Source organism: Copadichromis virginalis, linkage group LG10 (genome assembly GCF_057382275.1).
Source record: "Copadichromis virginalis isolate Kocher_CV1m ecotype Utaka linkage group LG10, C_Virginalis_male_GT1.1, whole genome shotgun sequence".
Lineage (NCBI taxonomy): Eukaryota > Metazoa > Chordata > Actinopteri > Cichliformes > Cichlidae > Copadichromis > Copadichromis virginalis.
This window is the reverse complement of record NC_140627.1, coordinates 22,176,686-22,192,868: the sequence shown is the minus strand read 5'-3', so window position 1 is coordinate 22,192,868 and position 16,183 is coordinate 22,176,686. Positions and strand designations below refer to the sequence as shown.

General features: G+C 38.4%; 1 protein-coding gene across 1 annotated transcript in view; it reads left to right on the top strand.

The window, feature by feature from the left end:
* Window positions 1-14,487, top strand: part of kctd16b (potassium channel tetramerization domain containing 16b) — a 90,158-nt gene extending 75,671 nt beyond the window's left edge. The window contains exon 2 of the mRNA XM_085470684.1: window positions 12,012-14,487. Coding sequence (XP_085326810.1) covers window positions 12,012-12,475 — 464 coding nt within the window. The 3' untranslated portion in view covers window positions 12,476-14,487. The remainder of the gene's footprint in view (window positions 1-12,011) is intronic.
* The last annotated feature ends 1,696 nt before the right edge of the window (window positions 14,488-16,183 follow it).

Sequence of the window (16,183 nt, the reverse complement as noted above, 5' to 3'; positions counted from 1 at the left end):
AACACGAGTGCAGAAACGCACTCACAAAGAGACAGAGTCTTAAAATGAAGGGGTGAGAAAATGCTGGCATTAAAGAAGAGGCCTGTTTAAGAGGATAGTCAAATGCATCAGCTCACACTGCTTTGCAAGGGACTAATAATGCTGCATTATGAGAAAGACGGGGATGGAGGAGAAACGCTTCATTCCAATTATCTACTGTGCTAACCTTGCAAATATTCTTTGAACAAACAGCACAGTTAAGGAAAAATGCCTCTTTAATTCAGAATATGCTGAATTTTCATTTGACAGCTGACATCTTTACCAAGAGCTCATTCCTGGGGCCAGGAAGAGTTTAATCAATATCTGACCAACCAAGCTTCTTCCCACAGCTAATAGCCAGACAGAGATGTAAAGCAGGCTGCTGCAGGTCCGGACTCCTGACTTGACCAGCATCTATCACGCTGAACTGTCCTTGAGCAAGATGCTGAATCACTGCCAACTGTAATTGTTGTTCTATTGACCTCCGCATGGAGCCAAGAAAAAAAAAAAATCTTGTGCACATATTTTTAAAACATCTAACCAGACAGAAACTCTTCATTTAAATATGTGCTTCTTGTAAAACTTATAAATTAAGTTAGATGTAATAGTAAAACACGTTGACAGCAATTACCCAGCGAAAAAAAATAAACACTGTAAAAAATCAGTATTGTAAATATTTTAGCCAGGGATTATGTTTGTCACCTAAAGGTGATTGGGAAAACAATTACTTACTTAGTTTCTAAGGGACTGAACTTTCTTGGGAAGCCATGAGAGCACCAGAAGCTTCTCTACTAACGATGAAAAGCCGACTGACTTGTGGATCCAAAAACGCATTTGTCTGAGCTTTTGAGCTAAAATAACATACACTATATAACAGTGATACCAACTCTGAACCAGAAAATAGACTCACATCCCCAGAAAATCGCAAAGAGTGCAGCCAGAGTCTCATTTTCCCTCTTTTCTGATTGATTCTCTATGGTGCCTCAGATCAGTTTGATGCTCAAAGGAAGAGCAAACTCTTACTTTCTCTTAGCTTTGTTTTTGCTTGGATAGCCTCAGTTATATAATCTCTACTTTCCCAGGGATTGCAGTAATACTGGGTTGAGAAACATTAGTAATTCAGTTTTAAACTATATAATAAATTATCAGCAGTTCAAACCACTTGTCTCCTGATTGCTGATGTTCTTGGGAGCGTGGCAGTGTAAGCCTTCTGATACAGACACTTGTAACTTATCCTTGTGACATTGTGCACTAAAATATATGATCCGTTTTCATCGGGTGGACCAATGGCACGAACAAAAAAAAAAAAAAAAAAAAAAGAGAGAACGATATGCAGCATCCTAAGCCTGCAGTCCGAATTGCAGTCTTGAAACTTTGTGCCAAAATAAACTGTCTTGCATGAATACCGCACGGTTATGCACAGTCTCATATATTTGCATTTAGTGTTTAGTTAAGACCCCAAATACAGGATGCTGGAGGTGCAACAAAAAGTGATCCATAATAGCTAAATCAAAACGTAAATGCAGAGGAAACGGAGACCAGAGTACTTAAGCCAAGTGAAGAGATGCAGCCAGAACGAAACACAAATAGCAAACACAAAGTGGGAACTGAAGCTGAATGAAAGAGCCAAGGACAAGAAAAGCAAATCTTCTTAACAGGAATTCAATCTCCACGAACACAAATACATAAATACAACTTTAGCTCAAGATACTTTAATGATAACGAAATCAAAATAGTAATTCAAATACTTACAACATTAGAACAACAGAGACACCAAACAGAAAACATTTAACATTGATCAGTGCAAAAAACCTAAAGTGAAAACCCTGAGACCAAAATCAGTGACCATGACAGACTGAAATTCCAACCAATTCAATTGTAGAGAAACATGAACTCGAGGGCTAGCTGAAAGGAAAAGGCATTTATTTTAAAACTCAGCATGCCTGGTGAAGCTTGCGTTAAGCCAAACTTTCCCAGTAGAGCTTTAGAAAAGAAAACATCTAATACAAGTGTCTGCATACTACTCATAAGTAAACATTTGATATTTAACATTTTTATTCTGAATGGTACATTTAACTTATAGGTTGCATTTATTTTACAATTCTGAAAAGACATGTAAATAGTGAGAAATCAAAACACGCAAACACAAAGTATCAGCATGGATTGAAGGTGACACTTCACCAGTTATTGTCACTAAGTTGTGCAAGTTTTAAAGCACTTACAGCAGTTTAAGATTTCTTTGCCTTTAAGTTAGGATGCCGACACGTAATTATCTTCAGCTGTGAGCTTCCCCCCCTCTTATGGTGTGTTGTCTTGATGCATGATCAATAATTTATTTGGCTCAGTGTATTTGGTTCATGTACCGAGTGTTTTTCATAGGAAAGGAATGAGACACATATTTACAAAAAACAACATCTTGGTGGCCTCAAAATCCCAAAACACAATATGCCAAAAATGGATCAACACCAAGGATCAAGATCCCTGGCACAAACAGAGCAATATAGCGTATGCAGTTAAATGCCAAGAGGATTGCTGTAAATTATACACCTGGGAAAACAAACAATGCTAATGGGTGGTACAACATATAAGAGCCACCTTGTCCAGCTAGAGACCCACAGTCTACTTACACGCCAGTAGCCACTTTTTCACTGATGAGAACCTGCACAACCTGGACGGGAGTCACGGAGATCATGCATGGAAGAAGGGAACAACTTATTTGAACTGAGGAAGAGATTCACCATTGTACCATGCTGCCATTAGAGCACTTCCCCGACTCTCTGTGAATAGCACTCATGGCCACTTATCAGTAGTCATAATAATTTGCATATTAATAATCACGAAACTGATCTTGTGACTCATTGTTAGGCAATGGTGCTAGTTTCGTTATGCAGTCGATATGCAGTCTGGGGAAACTGGCAGTCAGCTGAGACTGAATAAGTGACTTGGATGAGTGATGGAACATTTCTCTCATGGAAAACGCTGCATCCAGATGAACTGAATCAACTTTGTGGGATTATTTCAGCTTATTTGAGTGCTCTTGTGAGGAAATTATCTGACACTGAGTGAAAGTAAACGGCTGAGTTTGTGATCGAATTACAGGCTGAATCCATGCATCATATTAAAAAAAACACACATACACAATGAGTGTGTGTAATATAGCACATTACAGTGCTATATTACACAGTTCATTATTGCATTACTCCTACTTGCTATTTGGCATAATGTTCTTCACCAAAAACTGCCTCGGCTGACTATATTTTGGTCTCAGTTAAAGTAAAAAAAAGTTTAGTTTGCAAAATTAAAATGATCTCAGAGATGATTAGAGCACAGGGCCGTTCCAAGCGACTCGCAAGCCGTCACTGTCAGTCTTTGACGTCGCTTCCATTTTGTACCAGCGCTCAACTTTCATACAGAGGAACATCCATCACAAAAGATTAATGGGTGTGAGCATGATGCATTCTGACTCCCATTTCTCAAGAGAATTCAACTAGAAGCATTCAGGCATTTCTGAAAACTTTAACCAAACAGAATTAGAAGAGATGTAAGAGGAGGAGTGGAGGTGGGTACACCAAAAGAACTTGTTGGGGCAGTTCCTTGTTAAAATACCCCTTAAAGACATAACGTGTAAAATTACAATCTCAGTCAAAATGACTGTGATTAATGTGTTTCAACTCGAATGAGTGAGTTTTCATTTTGAGCTGCTCATGTATTTTCTGCTGTTATAATTCCACAAAGATTTAATCATTTGTTTGTTGTTTGTTAAGTAACTTAGCTGTAACACTTCACTGAAGCGCTCCATTAGAAAACTTGAGGAACCATACAGGTATCTGACAGAAAACCTTTTGTCAAGGGGCAGCTGATATGCCAAGATGTGGTGCGAAGCACTATAATTAGAGAGAATAAACAAAATACTAGAAACAACTTATGGAAATAGAAGAAGCCTTATTCTGAGACAGAAAGACTGATAGAAGAAGGCGGGGGAACTAATAAAGCAAAGGGAGGACAGAGAGAGAGAGAGAGAGAGACCCAGGTAGGGAGCATGACACAGAAACAGAGTGATGCAGACAGCAGAGGGGAGGTGGGAGGCAGAAAAAACTGACAGAGTGAGGGAGTGATAGATAGAAGAGGTTTATTTGCTTTTGTTGTGCCAACATCATTTATCTCCAGTGAACAGCCTCCCAGTGCTGAGAGGCTATATGACAGAAATCAATCAGAGGGCAATCGTCCATACACTTCCACTGATGCGCCAACCCATCGATACAGGCTTTAGGAGAGAGAGTAAAGGAGGGAGGCATGGCAAGAGAAGGAGAGAAGGGAAGGAAGTGCAGAGAAAAATGGAAATACAACAAGAAAACAAATTAAAAGAGAAGGCTTTTTGGCTCCAAAGGCTCCAAAATGAATGTGCAGCATGTCTCTATCTGCTCATTCAAGAGTCATTAAAAAGTCCTTTCATGTTTTTATGACCACCAAATACTCCAGCAGCCTCTGCCTTGTGTGCTTGGAGCTCTGTTTAAGAAGAGCAGATTTGTATTTTTCAAATTTTCTCAAACCAGCATATTTGGGTAAATATCCGAGGCTGTTTGAACATGTCACGCATATTTGGAAACAATGGCACTGAATGCTGCTGCATGGGCTGTTAGAGACATTTTAAAGTATGTTTATGTGTTTTTGGACTGCTATTCTCTTCATCAGGGTGATGAAGCACCACCTGTCACTGAGTGCGGTGTGCAAAATGCCAACTAAGATTTTCTCAGTAAAGACAAATTACATGAAAAATGATTAGGCATATATGGTAATGTTCTATTTTAGAATATCTCAGCTTATACTGCAGTAGTGTGCCAAAGTCTTGAGTCACCCCTTATTTCCTCATATTTTGCTTCCAAGGAGCCAGAGTTTTTTGTAATTTTTTAAAGTGGTCTTCAGAAGTAGTTTTCCAGGCTTTATAAAGGGCTTCCAATGCGCTTCTTGGGAAATCGACTACATCTTTAGTTTAGTCCTTGTACTTTGTACCATTTTCAGAATTTTTTTTTCTTTCTTTCTTTTTTTTTTTTAGTGATAATCCAGGAAAGACCTGACAGAGAAACTGAGAGATGTTGTGGTTTGTAGCTGTATTTCAGCCAGTGATATTGGGGATCTTGTCAAAATTGATGGAATTATTAACACAGAAAAGTACTGTCAGATTTTGATCCACCATGCAATACTATCTGTAGAGCATTTGATTGGCACCAGCTTCATTTCTCAGCATGACAATGATCCTGAACAGACTGCCTTTGCAGTTAAAGCATACCTGGGTAGAAAAACACACATTGGAATACTATCAGTCATAGACTTTACTCTACAAAGCCCCAGATTTCAACATTATTGAAGCAGTATGAGGTCATCTTGACTTAAAACAGAAAAAAAGGGCAGCCAACATTCAAAGAAGCGCTTTGAATGTCCTTTAAGAAGCCTGGAGAACTAATCCTGAAGACGACTTAAAGAATTTTTTTTTCAAGCAATAATGGTTAAAAAGCCAAATATGAATTAAAAAAGATTGTTGCACAGTACTGTATGCTTGCATGACCACCCTAACTGTTAAAACATAATTACTGGACCCTTCGACAAAACCACATTAGAAAACACGTTGTAATTCTGCTTGACAAAGAAAATGAGCAAGCCTTTTTAAATAATAGCTGTTGGAAATAAATTATAGATAATGTATGGATTAGTAATAAGAACATTAATTTCATTTTATATGTGCTGTGTGTGCTGTGACAAGCTCAGTCTTTTTACTGGCCAGGGCTAACACAAGTTGTGGAGGGCCCTGCTGAGATTAATACATCAGGCACCTGTCAGGAAGCACTGTGTGTTTGTGTGTGCATGTAATACCATGTGACAGTCATTAGACTTTGGTCCGACCTCCTGCCCACCTGCCCGGAAAAGAAACAACACGAGATCACATAAATCATCTGCTTCACATAGAATACGTCTCCTGCAGACACACACCCGAAGCAGTGTGTGTTCTGAGTGACTCTGGCCAGAGGCATAGCTGACAGCCTGACACCTCTGATGACTTGAATGGGAGCCCGCCCTGACACCAGAATCCCCTTTTCTGCCCAACAGTGTACAGATATTAGTTCCAAGGCCAATATCGCTTACACACTGAGGGATGACCAAAGGCGGGCATGCGAACTGTTGATGTATACCTCTCTCCCTCAGATACACACACACACACACACACACACACACACACACACAGTCAGTATATCATATATTGCATGTTACTTATTAGCATTAACACACAAAGTACGGAATTCTATCTGCACTAACAGAAGCACACACCATCATGCACTCAGCCCTGAAGCAATGTATGCATGAGGCTTACATTAGTTCACACAATGCCATACGTATACTGCACAGGATAATATAGATAGCATTTACATACATATTTACTTGTCTCATGGATTACACATGCTTCAACTGACTGAAGGAGTGCATGGTTTAAAGATAATATTTTGTGACTTATATCTGAGTCGGCGTTACTGAAAACAAATTTCTTTTTAACCCAAGGTACCTTTGAGGAAATAACAGAAATTTCTCCGCTTTCGATTTATTAGTTTAACACAATCAGAAGAGGCTCAATAACACAACAGTTTTACTGTCTGTCACTGGAGCTGTTTGGCGATCAAGGCCCTTTTCTCGAGGCACTTCTAATTCACGAACTCAACCCAGGATATGAGTTTATACTGGGTAACATGGCCACCTCTCTGACCTCTTTTTAATTTAATTAAATTTTTTTTGTTTTTTGATCTAACTGTGCAGCTGGACTCTAATACTACACATTGTACTGCATATTCTATTTCTGTGTCTATCTTCTGTGAAAACCACAGCTACATGAATTAATTGAGTGTAAAGAGTGGATTTTATAAATCAGCCTTAAGATGTGCCCAGCACCACGACTCTGAAACGACTTCAAATATTTTATGGTGAGAGAAGTGTTGAAAATGCACATGATAATTTGTATTATTTTGGTACAAATAAAGTCAGTAGTTTTCTTTCTGTCCTGTTAGTGAGTCTAATTTATAGGCCTAACCTATTTTATTATTTCCTCAACAAAGTTAAAAGTATAATTTTCTGCTTTTATTTTCATGTGGATTGAAAAAAAACTGAATGGAAGATGTTTTCTGTTCTTCTCTCCTTTGGTGGTATGTGGGTAGCACTGTCACCTCCAGGTCTATAGCACAAATCCACCAGCTGGCCTTTCTGTGTGGACTTGACAACTTTTGTCTAGTTTCCTCTCACAATCTAAAGATATGAATGTTGGGTCAGCTGACCCTGAAATAGACTGGTCTGTCCTGTAACAGCTGGGATAGGTGGGAATACATGAATCTCTGGTTAGGTTTTGACAGCGAGGCTCATTTAGAAGAGTTTCATGTAACCATGGAGAGAACGTCTCACTAACTTAACTCATCTAAGGTGACAATAATTGTACCTGGCCGTTTTGTACGATGAAATTAGGTTAGAGTTGAATACAACTCATGCAAAGTCACCCGTTATACAGCACAGGTGTCATCACATTACAATAGGTCACACCATTGGCTTAAAGACTCACTCTACATGGTCATTGCTCATTAGGTAGATGATGCAGGGATATTTATCTTACGGTTCAGACAACCTCAGGCAAAAAACAACAAGCAAACTTTTAATTACAAATTTTAACCTGAGTGATGGATGCAAGCATCCTTTGGGACACTCAGCAACAAGATGAATCACTCCTACCCAGTATAATTAAAATCAGTTTGTGTAGCAGCTCTAGCCTTTCAAACACTAAAACCTTGACCTTTAATTATAACGCTTCCATCAGTGTAAATTTTGAAGCTGTAAAACACACTGTCAAAATGCATCTATGGTGATGCAAAATTGGACTGAGGGCATCTGAGATATCACACTTAAGGTAAATGAGATTGCTCTTATTTGCAGATCAGAGAAAACATGGAAATCAGTGCAATACTCATTGGAAAAAAAAACCAAAACATAAATGATGGTGGTATTAACAGAGAATGAACAGAAATATTAACCCAGTTCTATATGAATGAAGTCTGACCTCACAGGGTTGTGACAATGGGCTTGGATCAGTTACACTGGCAAGTTTTTATAGTGTGATGCAAAGATGTAGTTTACATATGTAATACAAATCAATGGCTAGGAGCAAGTGCAAAAAAGGAGAAAGTAATGTAATTACATGTAATTACAGTGCTCACGTGACGATAAGAGACATACCGTGAATTTATTTCCTTAATTTTGATGACCAGGGTTTGGATTGTTCTTGTAAGCTCTTATAAGCAGTGTCTTCAATTAGCTTTTTTGGCCAACCAATTTCTCTCTGAAGTAAAAGCTTTGACAGGAAATTCAGCTAGTCAAAGTGACAAATCAGATTCCTCCTTGTAGTCTTTAATGTTCGCGAGGCTAATAGCTACTCACAGTACCTGTGAATTAAAGCAGCATGTCAATGTCAAGACTTACAGGATAAAAAGCTAAATAGACCTGGATATAATTACCAAATGCCAAAGATTAAACAGAATGTCATATATCAAATGCACAGACGCAAAGCCACAGGGACACACACAAACACACACACGACACGCTGTTTTACTGATTTGTTGTAACAGTGGTACCCATTGTGTTAAATTTATGTGGACAGGCAGATTGGCTACTAGCAGATTCGACAATTCTCCAGGGTATAAGACCATTTTTCATGTCACCAATTACAAGCCTGCATCTCATTGATTGGGGGGAGCCTTTCACTCAGAGTGACATAAATTAACTCATGTGTCCAGTAAAAAAGCTGGGACGAGATGGCTATCATGGGGTTAAATCCTCTACGTTGCAGCCAGGAGTGCATCTTTTTTATTTCTTCTGATCTCATTCTAATTGTGTTTATACCTGTAAAACTGCAAGTTGAAATGAAATATCACATGTTCTATCTTTTCTGTGAATGTGTGCATGGAAGTTTAAATCTCTAAATGCCAGTGGTAATTAAAGAGATTCACTGCTGGTAGAGTGTTGTGTTCCATTTCTGTCAAGGACTTTGAAAGGTGAATTTTGTTTAATATACAGCAGGCAGCAGTGTATTTGGGTGTGCGCTTTGGATTCAGTGTCAAAGCTGTTTACAACATACACAGCAAAATATAACTTCTACTATAAATTTCTATTCTAACTATACTCACAAAAATGTAGTTATGATGAGTTGTGACTATTTATGAGGAACAATAGAAGGAACAAATCTTGGATGGATCAATTGTTTTCCATTCTGCTGTCTAGAAACGAGCCAAGCATGCTGCTGAGTATAAAGGGAATTAAAAGCAGGGGGGCATTTATTTTAAGCAGAGTTATTTATAGTCTTCTACAATCTTGTTTGAAGTGAAATGCTCAGCAGCATGAAAAGAAACAATGGTATTATTGAATGTGATGAGCAGAAGATGCGTGGAAAGCTGAGTCCTGTCAGAGCTTGTGTGTGGAGCTGAGGGGAGGTGAGGGGTGGGGCTCAAAATCAGAAAGGGAGGTGGGGGCATGTGTGTGTTAGCCTCGGGGGTTTTGATCTCTCGCTTCGCTAAACAGAGAGAAGTCCATCAGCAACAGATACCCGTTCAATTATTCAGGAGGTTAGCATGAAAAATAAATGGCTGCTTCCTGCAGGGAGAGGTGTGGCACTGCGCTGGTTCCTGAGTGTTTCAGGTTATTGTACGCTCTCGCAGAGGTTAGATTGAGCAACTGCTTCCATTCTGGAGTCGATCAATTATGTGAGACCGCTCGCTTAACCCCATTAACACTAATAAACTCCACAATTTTCTTAATACGTGTTTCAAACAACATCAGCTTAAATTAGAGTAAATCAAAACAAAGCAGGAAAATACAATAACCCACATCCAGTCAATATTCATTGTTAAATTATCTTAAAGTTTCTACAGTTTCTGATAGCTCCTTAGCTTTGCAGCATTCTTCACAGGAATCCATCAAAGCTAAAGGTAATGTTAGCCATATACAAAGTGGCTAGCGTCGCTAACTAACAATTTTCCAACAGTTGGAAAATGTGGGGTGACTATTACTACTATTACTACTATTACTACTACTAGTACGACGACAACTAATAATAATAATAAAAGTCAACTTGGATTTTAGTTCATGAAGTGCATGAAGATTTGTCTTTGTACAACAGAAACAATGACAGAAAGTGAGAAGTTACACGTTTTGGCCCTGTCACTTTGTGGAGCTTTCAAATGCACAAAAAGGCGAAAGAGGAAATACTAAATATGGGGTCTTTCATGCTACAGTCACACAAGGGAAAAAAGTGGATGTAGACCAAACCACAACAAAAATTATTATGACCGAGTACAATAAACTTGCAATTTTGTTGCCATGATGGAAATGAGACATGGCTTGTTGGTTGTCAGTCAGGGTTGACATGGTTACTTCAAAGATAAGGACCAGGTCTGAGAGTACTCACTGTCAGTTCCTGGCTTCAAAGTGTCTATGTGCATCAAGACAATTATAAAATGGCAATAAAATGGTGTCAGTCTGATAACTGTCTGCAGTTTGCCATTACATGCAGTCCGCTGGAGATAATGGAACAAACAAGTATCATAAATCACCAAAAATCTGTTGTCTGCTGCCATCTATACACACACAGAAATTCACCTTCAAAATCACTGCTTGCATTCAGGGTCAGGCCAAAACTTTGACTTAAAGTAGAATTTTCTTTATAGATTCTTAGAACCTATTTTTTTAACCTCCTAGGACCTGGCGTCCACATTAGTGGACATTACATTTTGGGTTATTTAGACCAAAATACTAAATCTTGCTCTACAAGGGCCTGATATCCACTTACGAGAAAATTATACTGCAACTGTTCTATTGAAATTTTAAATGAATATCCTCATATGTGGCTCTCATTTTTCTTAGAAACAAAAATTAGGAAAAAAAAAATCTGGTATAACTTTATTTTTACATTCATCAGGTTCCAATCAGCCTAAATATCAAAGAGAAATTAAAAACGCATGCCATGGAAGAGTTTGGGTCTTAGGAGGTTAATATTATTTTTGGTCACTATTGGATAGTGACAGTAAAGAAGACGTGCAGTAAAGAGCCACAGGTCAGACTCAAACCCAGGCTGCTGGTCTCTGGCCACACAGCAGATGGGCACCTGCTAACCCGCTGAGCTAAACTGGTGTTGTAAAATCTCCTTTTTATATAGGAATATAACCAGAATACAATGTGTCTACATACAAGTTGCACTTTATTGATGTAGATTGGCTCACATTGATTCCAATGTGCTACATAAATTTGGTTTAATTGTGGTTTTCACTGTTTAAACTAACCACAACTGTGCATTGTCCTTTGGTTTCATTGTTAAAGAGATTAATACAGTATGATGGCAAATAAGACTACACATTTCAGGGGAATCAAACTTGTGCAATCTGCTATTTGTTTGTCTTAAAACTGACCATTGCTCACATTGTTTTTTTTCTTCCTCGGTTACACACATATTTGCAGTGTAGATGATTGTTTATTGTCCTGGCTCTTCTTCCTACTGTTTTAGTATGAATACATGTAGGCTACAACGTATAAATCTGGACCTTCATTGTCTGTTTTCAAAAGGCTTTAGCTCCTCCACTTGTTTCATATGACAGTGTGAATCTATGAGGGTAGTTCTCTGAACAATACAAGCTTGTCACATAGTCAGCCAACTCACTTCTATGACTGGAGGCCAGCCAGCTGTCCCCGATGTCATGTCACTCTGTCCTAATGTGATTGCCATTTGGCATTAGCTGACTTTTCGTCTTTGTCTGTCTGTAGCGCTTGTTACTTTTCCTTTCTTCTCCTGTCTCTGTAATTTGTGCCACTCTTTGTGCCACTGTCTCATTTTTCTCTTCACAATGATTGGTCTTAAAAGAAAAGAAAAGGTGGAAAAAGTAGCATCTAATATTGGCTCCCGCTCTGCTTCCCTCTCTCTCCAGGTGGTCCATCACGTTGGTCGTCCCCTCCATGTGACTGCTGCTGCAAGAACCACAAAGGTGACGGCGAGGGTGAGAGCGGCACCTCCTTTAATGAGCTCTCCACCTCTAGCTCTGAGAGCCAGTCAGAGGCCAGCTCTCCCCAGGGAACAGTCATCTGTGGCCCAGTAAGTCGCCAGTCGCATCCCCGTGCCAATGTCCAAACCCTGGACAGGCCGCTGAAAAAGGGCCCTGTCACCATGGTCCAGCAGTCTGAACAACGACGCAAGAGTGACTTGCTGCGCACTCTTACAGCCAGCTCCCGTGATACCAGCAGCTGCAAGAAAAGGCCCACAAAAGAGAAGCTCACAGTTGAGGAGGAGTTGGAAAAGTGCATTCAAGACTTCCGCAAGATTAAGATCCCAGAGAGGTTCCCTGAGAGGAAGTACATGTGGCAGGCTGACCTGCTGAGAAAATATCGTCTCTGAGGCAGGAAACACAGCTGAAGGAGCAAACACATGAGGCCAAGAATCAGTTCAAGCGTTTTTTGATCATAAATTTTGCAACAAAGGGGAGAGAACACTAAACTTATTTAAATCAAGTTTCTGAAAGAAACCTTACTTTTATGCCAGTGCGCTGAGAGTCTAAACAGAAGCTAGAAGGAATGATAAAGAAAAAAGAGACTGTTCTATTATTGACGTATGTATGGTAGTAGGCTTTGTATGTGTGTTCATGTAGATTAGGCCTACTGTATGTACTGTAGGTGTGCTGTAACTTACTGAATGCCTTCAGAACTTTGAATAATTTATCCCAGAGGACCAATACAAGTGGATAAAGACAATGTCCATGAAATGATCAACCACCAGAAGGCTTGCTGATGGCTACACTTGGGGCTATTGATGGCTGCTGGACTGCACATGCTGTAATCGGTCATCATTCACTGAAAAACCATCGCAAGAGCCACGGTTTTAGTCAAAGCAGATAAGCACTGGTCTAGTATGTGATTGTATGTGTTTATGTCTGTGAAGGTTCTCAGTCATCCAGGTCATGGTAATCTAAGGAGGTTGAAAGAAAAGCGAGAAGTGTCAAACTGAAGAAGCTTCTTGGATGAGAGGTCAAAGGTTTTCTTTCCAAGCTCCTTAGATGTGTGTGTTTATGTGAGTGTGCGTGTTTTGTGTCTGTTTGCACCCGGGTGGCCTAGAGGTCACACATAAGTCCACATTGGGACCCAAAAACACTTCATACTGTTCAAACAGTGCTCTCACTATAAATGCACGCAAAAATGTCTCATGACAGGATGGCATGAAAAGCTGGGTTAATTACTTTTAAACAACTTCTGGAGACTTCCGAGCTGGTGTAAGCACAGTTTTATCAGCAAGTAACTTTTGCATAGATCTTCACAATGTTGGTTAGATGTAGAGCAATACCCACATTACTGTGTGAAGGGGAAGCAGAAGAGTGAAGGTACCAGAGATTCAGTGAAGTTCAATAAAAATATAGCACACACATACACATTTTCCCCATGTACTGAAAATCATATTCACTGCAGCATAATTACATTCCAAAATTAACAAAGCAGTCAAACTTTTATTCACATACTGACACACAGAGCAATCAAGCACAGTGTCATTTAAACTACGCTTAATATGGCACAATAAATATGGAAAGGATAAAAGGGGACTGCTGTATTTGCTTACCCAGTGAACACAGACAGATGCCTTCTACACTGACTGTTGACAAGCTAATCAATAGTTATTGATGATAGAGTCTGTTGATAGAGCTGATAGATGTAACTCTTGTTTACAATTACTAATGAAGCTCTTGGGTTACTGACAAAGACAAGCTGCTCTTCTATTCAGTCAAAATTAGTCATTATTCATGTATTCATTTACCTACTACTTGGCTCTGTCAGGGTCTGCGGGATCTATTGCAGTGTAGACAGTCAACTGCTATATTAAAGCAACACAATTTAAAAGCATGAGTTAATATCCCCTGGAAGATGATTGTTATTCCTTCAAAGTCCTTGCTGAATAAAAAGTTACTGCCAATGGCAAAAGCACAGAAACGTTCACTGATGGTGCAATTATAAGGCATTTGTCTTTAGATTTCATATTGTTATTGGTCACTTAAAGCTGCCGTTTACTTTTTCATTGCCAGGTTAGTTCATTATTATTACAATACTAACTGCAAATGTAAAAGAAGAGTTGATAACTATATATATCACTGTTTTTGTAGATATGTATTAAAAGTGGTGGGATAGGGATTCACATCGATGAGAAGGCTTCTGATTATGAGACAGAATTATTCCATTTTTGTCATGAAGGTATTTTCCTTCATGAGGAAGTAGCTGATAAATTGGTACATGTGTTGGTCAAGGCATTCAATAAAATCACAGTTTTTCTGAATAGTTGGGTAGCTGTGATAAAAGATGTTAGCATTAGGAAGCTATACATCTAAATGAGTTTCTTTATATTGTTGAAATTTCAGATTGACCTTTTGATTAAAAAAAAAAAAAAAAAAAAAAAAATATATATATATATATATATATATATATATATATATATATATATATATATATATATTTATATATTAAAACAGAGGTGAAAATGAAAATAATTATATTACACAAACTTGACTTGTATTTATCATTGAGGGTTATAAAAGTGCAGAGGAGTGCGATCTATAAACAATCACAGCTTTTTGCAAGGCAAGAAAAAAAAGCACACACAACTAAGAGTAAAATATGCATAATGTATACTTGTCAAAGATCAGTTAATTTAAAACAATCCCTGATATGTTAAAAAGAAGGATGATTTAAAATGTTTTATTACACTTATTTTTCTATCAAATGCCCTTTAATTTAATTCACCGTCGAGCACTTATTCTGCCCATATAATGTATTTCCTGTGAGAGAAGTTAAGTGGCAGTAAGAGTGCCAGGGATAGTCATAACCATATGTCTGCTAAAGCTCATTATAGTATAGAGTAAGTGGTTGCAATAGGTGCTAGATATAAACTAATCATTCTCCTCATGTCAATACAAGTAATATAATTTATTTTTCTACATTACTGGAATATTACATTTTCATTTTGAAGTCATTGATCTTTTTCGTTGAAGTTGAAATATGTTAATCCAGGCTACATATCATATGTAAATAAACACCATAAATCATACCTAACCAGAAAAATGTATTATGCTCTCTGTATATAACATGCAAATCCATGAGGCATTGCTGCTACTCTGTTCTTAATGTGCAGTAGACTGACAATAATGTAATACAGCCATTATTGTTTTTATTGTTTTGTCATTTAGCGTTGGGCTATCAGGGATTAGGGAAATATAAGATATATCTATAACAGATCTCATATTTATATTGTTTTTTTTTTCCAAACAACAGTGTCATAAATGGACTTCTCTAGCACACTCATCTGTGTCACAATCACTGATGACTATGATGCTGATTTTCAACCAGAATACAATGGAGTGTTAGAATAGTCATATGTTTTTGCTGTTTTGGCTCTGAACTTGATTTGAAATGAAACAGTGACTATAAAAGTACTTTGAGGGTGTTTACATCCATTTTTCCATTTCAGAAGAACAGTGTATAAATCCCCTTTAGCAGATGCAGGAAAATGCAGCAGGACAGTAGTTCTAAACCCACACAACAACAACAAAAAGCTTTTCATCAAAGAATTTTATGTTCTTGACTTATCATTTGTCCCAAGCAAAACTGAGGATTTTATCCCCAAGAATATACAGTCCGAAGATCACAAGAAACTGCTCCAGTAGGTCTTGGGTCATGGTAGTCTCAGGTCCCACTCACACGGCCTAGAAACGTGTGACTGTGTGACTGGGACCTGGGGCAGTGACCATCTGGTAACTACTGGGACTTGAGTTGATAGTGTGGCTTCTTTCCGGGTAAATTTTAGGATAAAACCTATCAAGCCGCTATGTCTAATGGATTAAAAGCCTGACAAAAAGGGTGACACAGATTAAAAATTATACATTCAAACATACGATCCCACAACTCCTTAGCACAACCTTGCCATTCTCAAACCATCCCCTATTTAAATTTGGCTGAGCTTATAGATCATCGTTTTGGCAGCACTGCGGAACTTGTTAAAACTCAATGCCGTCTAACCCCAGTGGACAAAGTACAAAACCCAATCAATGTTAAAAAATGGTGAGCATAGTTC